At 25.8% G+C, this 5,000-nt stretch overlaps 1 protein-coding gene across 2 annotated transcripts in view; it reads right to left on the bottom strand.

The window, feature by feature from the left end:
- LOC100208285 (uncharacterized) overlaps positions 1-5,000 on the bottom strand; it is a 96,393-nt gene that overhangs the window by 66,734 nt on the left and 24,659 nt on the right. For both annotated transcript variants that reach the window (XR_010644322.1, XM_065820190.1), the window contains exons 8-11: positions 4,206-4,553; positions 3,219-3,392; positions 2,570-2,758; positions 2,295-2,468 (exon numbers count right to left, since the gene is read on the bottom strand). Coding sequence is in view for 1 of the 2 variants with exons in the window: in XM_065820190.1 (XP_065676262.1) it covers positions 2,295-2,468; positions 2,570-2,758; positions 3,219-3,392; positions 4,206-4,553 (885 nt within the window). In the remaining variant the exon portion in view is untranslated. The remainder of the gene's footprint in view (positions 1-2,294; positions 2,469-2,569; positions 2,759-3,218; positions 3,393-4,205; positions 4,554-5,000) is intronic.

Below are 5,000 nucleotides of genomic sequence, written 5' to 3'. Positions count from 1 at the left end.
TTTTTATTCTTAACTAAAGCTCATTTATACGATATGTAAGGCACTCTCTTCAAGTTTTCTTACCTTTACCATTTTCTACTAAAGCTGCTACCTCTCTACATGCTGATATCTAAATCACTTTATTATTTTCTAACAAATGTTGTTCACTTCAACATTTTTTCTAATCTGTCCTAGACTATGCCTTCTTTTCTTGTCTTGCTAGAGTCACACCACACATCCATCTGATCATCTTTTCTTTCGGCAAATACTACACCATATAAATACTAAAGTTTATGTAACAATGAAAAGGATATTGTATCCCAGCACCTAAATAAAGAGCAAACATATGTATTTATAACCATAATATGTATGCATAAAGTGTATCTTGAAAGCTTAGATTCCTTCTGGAATAAAAGTTTGGAAGCTTTTATTCCTTCTCTTCAATTTTAAGCCAAGCCTCATTCTACTCAACATTATTTACCATCTAGAGCAGTTGCTTTATTAAACATTAATCATCTTTTTCATCTTTTTTACAAGAACATCTTAAGAACAAATGTCCTTTTATTATTGCAAGAAACCAATGTAGAAAAGTCCTGTCTAATGTTAAGCTCTGTTAATCTCAGTTTACTAAATCTTTTATCTTATACTAGATGTTAGGTTTTAGAGACTTTTGGCTAGTCTTCAACAAGTGTCATTAACTAAAGTAAGTAAAGTCTAACATTTAATCTCTAACTCATAGGTCTGACCTTATTACTTCTCAGAACAAAGCAGAGTTATTTGCAAAGAAGTCTTACTCTTATTTGACTCTTGAATATAATGGCTATACTCTTCCTGACAGTTAAACAGATAGACCCATTGTTAAACATTAGAATCACTCTGGCTTCCATTGCTAAAGCTAATTCTTAATTAAACACTTCTAAAGTTTGTGCTCCAGAAAATATTTCCATCGTAGTCTTAAAAAAGTGTTCTCCAGAACTCTCTTCAATTTTTGCTAAACTTTTTAAAAAGTGCTAAATAAGTGGTTCCAATTTTTCAAAACTCTAGAAAACACTTAGACCTCTCCAACTACCCTACGATTAGTCTTCACTCTGTTATTAGTTTCTTTATATAAAGATTTTGAGGTTATTAAATTATTTCTTTCTAGCTGCAGTTGTAAAGTTATTCTTGAAGGCCTACCCTCTTTTTCATTTCAAGTAACTGTAAGGGTACCACAAAGTTCTATCTTTGCTCCTGTATTGTTTTTTTATCCAATAATGATCTTCATTTCATGATCTAAAGTGGCCCTACTTGCTGACGACTCAACTTTATACTCTTGTCTTGACAAAAAATCTTTACTTTTTAATTGCTTAGAACAAGCAGCCGATTTTAAATTTGATCTCTTTCCTGTAACAGCCTTAGACTTGCAGTGGCTTATGGATTTAAATTCTGGACTTAAAATCTACAACTTTTGTTAGACAACAAAACTTATTTACTGCAAAAAAACTGCAATATTGTTGGCATTCCAATATTGACAAATAACAACCCGCTTACTCTCAGAAAAAGTCTAAAAGCACATTGTATATGTAATTAGACCTGCTTTATCTACCAAGCTTGAGCCACTCTCCCTTTGTTGTAAGGTTGCATTTTTTTTTTCTACAAATACAATCATTGTCAATGCTCAAAGAAGCTACCATAACAATAACCATAAACCAAAACTCTTTCTTGCTTGACTTTTTATTCATCAAGTTGCATCCTTTTACTGTATCTGTTCCTTCATGCTATAAAAACTTATCCAGTTTTTTTCCTTGAACATCCAAAATTAATCCAGTTTTGTTCCTTGAACATCAAAAAAACCTTATAACTTTTACCCATCATCATGTTTTTTTTATTTTATTCAACTTACAACTTTTTAAGTCTTCAATTATACGTTTCATAGCATTTTAACTTATTCTTTATTTTAAAGTAACTCAACATAATAGTGGTTGCTTGCAATCGTTTTGGAAGTAAATTAGAGTTTAAAAATATATAAATGTATGCCAGTATTTAATAAATAGTAAATGCAAGCATAAAATTATAATATATTAAGTATTATAAATTTTTTTCTAGCCCTGGCTATCAACTCTTGCTAGATATTATAATTTTGCCGGGGCCGGTTTTGCAAAATGTCACATTTATAGTTTTATATATATATATATATATATATATATATATATATATATATATATATATATATATATATATATATATATATATATATATATATATATATATGTATATATATATATATATATATATATATATATATATACACACACACATATATGTATATATATTACCTTTACAAAATGGTGTTTCAGAGCTCCATTTTCCTGTAATCCCACATGTAATTGTTCTTGCACCATGACGCCTAAACCCTTTTTCACATGAAAAAGTTATAGATGATCCAACATTAAATTCATTTCCAGATCTTGTTCCATTAATTGGAGCTCCAGGATCAGGACATTTCAGTACTTTAAGATTAATAATTCAAATTATTAAATTATTAAAAATAAAAATATAAATTAATAAAATGAAGCAAATCAACTTTTATGTTATAAGTATATTTATTTACCTTCACATTTTCTTTCGACTCCGCCAGACCAAGTAGAGTTAACTTGACATACTCGATTTGGTTCACCAACAAGTATATAACCAGCATTACATGAGTATTTGACAGAAGTCATAAAAACAAAAGTACTGTTTAAAGGAGATATATCAAAACCACCATTCTCAATAGTTCCAGGATGTCCACAGTTTATTTCTAAACCAAAATAAAACAGTCTAATTATACGCCTTAACAATATGATAACATAATTAGACTAATAATAAACAAATTGTAATACATATAAATGTTATTGTTTAAACATTCTCAAACCAATAAATGACAATAACAAAAACATATGAAAGACTCAAAAACAAATAATATGAAATACACAAACAAATAATAATTCTTCAAATACTTAAAAATATATAAAAAATAAAGAGAACCAATGAATTATAAAAAATATCATCTCAATTATCTTTATTATTATTATTTTTTTTGCTTACATTAAAAAATATAATACAATAATTATATATATATATATATGCAACTACAATAATTAAAAAATTAATATAATAACTATAAAACAAATATAAAAAAATATAGAAACATATTTAAGTAAATAAAACTTACAAATAAAATGATAACTAAATAAAAATATATCAATATTACTAATAACCTTCACAAAATGGAGCAGGTTCACTCCAATTTCCGCCATACATACACTTTCGAACATTTCCATACTCTGATTTAATTCTGAAGGTGCTATCACATTTGTATTCAACTGAAGCACCATAAAATTTCTGATCTTGTCTAAAAGATCCTCCATTAATAGCAGGAAGCATAGGACATCCTACAAAAAATTTAAATAAAAAATAAAACAAAAAATATAACGCAACTTACTATTTAAATTTGGTAGCGATGTATAAATGAAGGGTAGTGGTATAGCTATTATGTGAGAGTTCACCTTAACTCTGGAAGTTTCTCACTCAACTTGTTTCTCTGTAACCTTGTTCATCAAGTTAATGTATGTTAAAAAGTTGAAAGAGGGGTATAACAACAATTGAGAGAAATAAAAAATATATATATATATATACAACCCTCGGATATAGGGTCGGCATTCGGCAATGCCGATCTAACTGCCGACCTCAAAGTGCCTGATATTGGCAGAAAATTGCCAACCTCATTTCACACACACATATATATACATATATATAATATATATATATAATATAATTAAATATATGATATATTTTTATGTGTATATATATATATATATATATATATATATATATATATATATATATATATATATATATATATATATATATATATATATATATATATATATATATATATATATATATATATACAAACTCTAAAGAATATAAAAATCATCATTATTAAATATATTGAAAAAAACATTATCTAAAACATCGAAATTGAAAAAAAAAATGTTTAAAAGTTTGAATAAACATTTTGGCATTTTATATGCTGACAGATTTAATTTTGATGCTAATGTTTATTATATTATTTAATATAAAAAACACATTTATTATATTATTTAATATAAAATAAACATATTAATTATATTATTTAATACAATTTATTAGATTATAATATTAGAATTATTTATTATAACTTCATATTGTGTAGTAGCACATACCAATTGAAAATGTTGCATTAAAGCCCTCCAGTGAATATGTTTCATCTGACTTGAAAATTACTTTAAAACATGATGATTTAAAAACAATTGGTTCTGAAGGAAGCATTTCCTTCCCTAAAGTAGTTTTATTGGAACCATAACATTCTTTTATCATAACATCCTCACATGTTCTCAGTACGACAGTGTCTTGCTTGTATTCTGTATCAAATGAATGAAAAATAACTGAAACTTCTTTGTCAGTTTCTGTATGGACTATCCAACTGCATAGTATATTATTGGGGTAGTTTCCCACGCCAAAATTAGGACTCGATATTGTGCCATGTGTTGCATTAAGTGTGGCTGTGCAACCTAAAACATATTTTTTTTAAATATTTTATATTTTTTTATAAAATTTATATGTAATGATAAAAAACAATAACTTTAACTTAGAAACTTTTTTTAATTGCACATTTATTAAATAAAGATTAATTGTAAAAAATTTTTAGTCATGTTAAAAAAAGTGATAAATGATGAATAAAATGTTTTTGTAAAATTTTTTGTAAAATTCTAAATATAAAAGTTATTTAGATTTTCTATAAACTTTTAAAACATATAGCCTATAAAAATTCTATAGAACTTATATAGAATTTTTAAAGAATTTCTGTTAATTTCTATAGAAATTCCTATAGAACATTTTTTTCTCTTTTCTTTTTTTATAGAAAAAAAAATTTATAGCAATTTCTATAGAAATTAATAGACATTTTATAGAAATTCTATAGAATTTTTATAAGCCATATGTTTCAAAAGTTTATAGAA

The sequence above is a fragment of the Hydra vulgaris genome, chromosome 15 (assembly GCF_038396675.1).
Source record: "Hydra vulgaris chromosome 15, alternate assembly HydraT2T_AEP".
In the NCBI taxonomy this organism is placed as follows: Eukaryota; Metazoa; Cnidaria; class Hydrozoa; order Anthoathecata; family Hydridae; genus Hydra; species Hydra vulgaris.
Note: the sequence above shows the minus strand (reverse complement) of the source record. Positions and strands in the feature narration are given on the sequence as shown.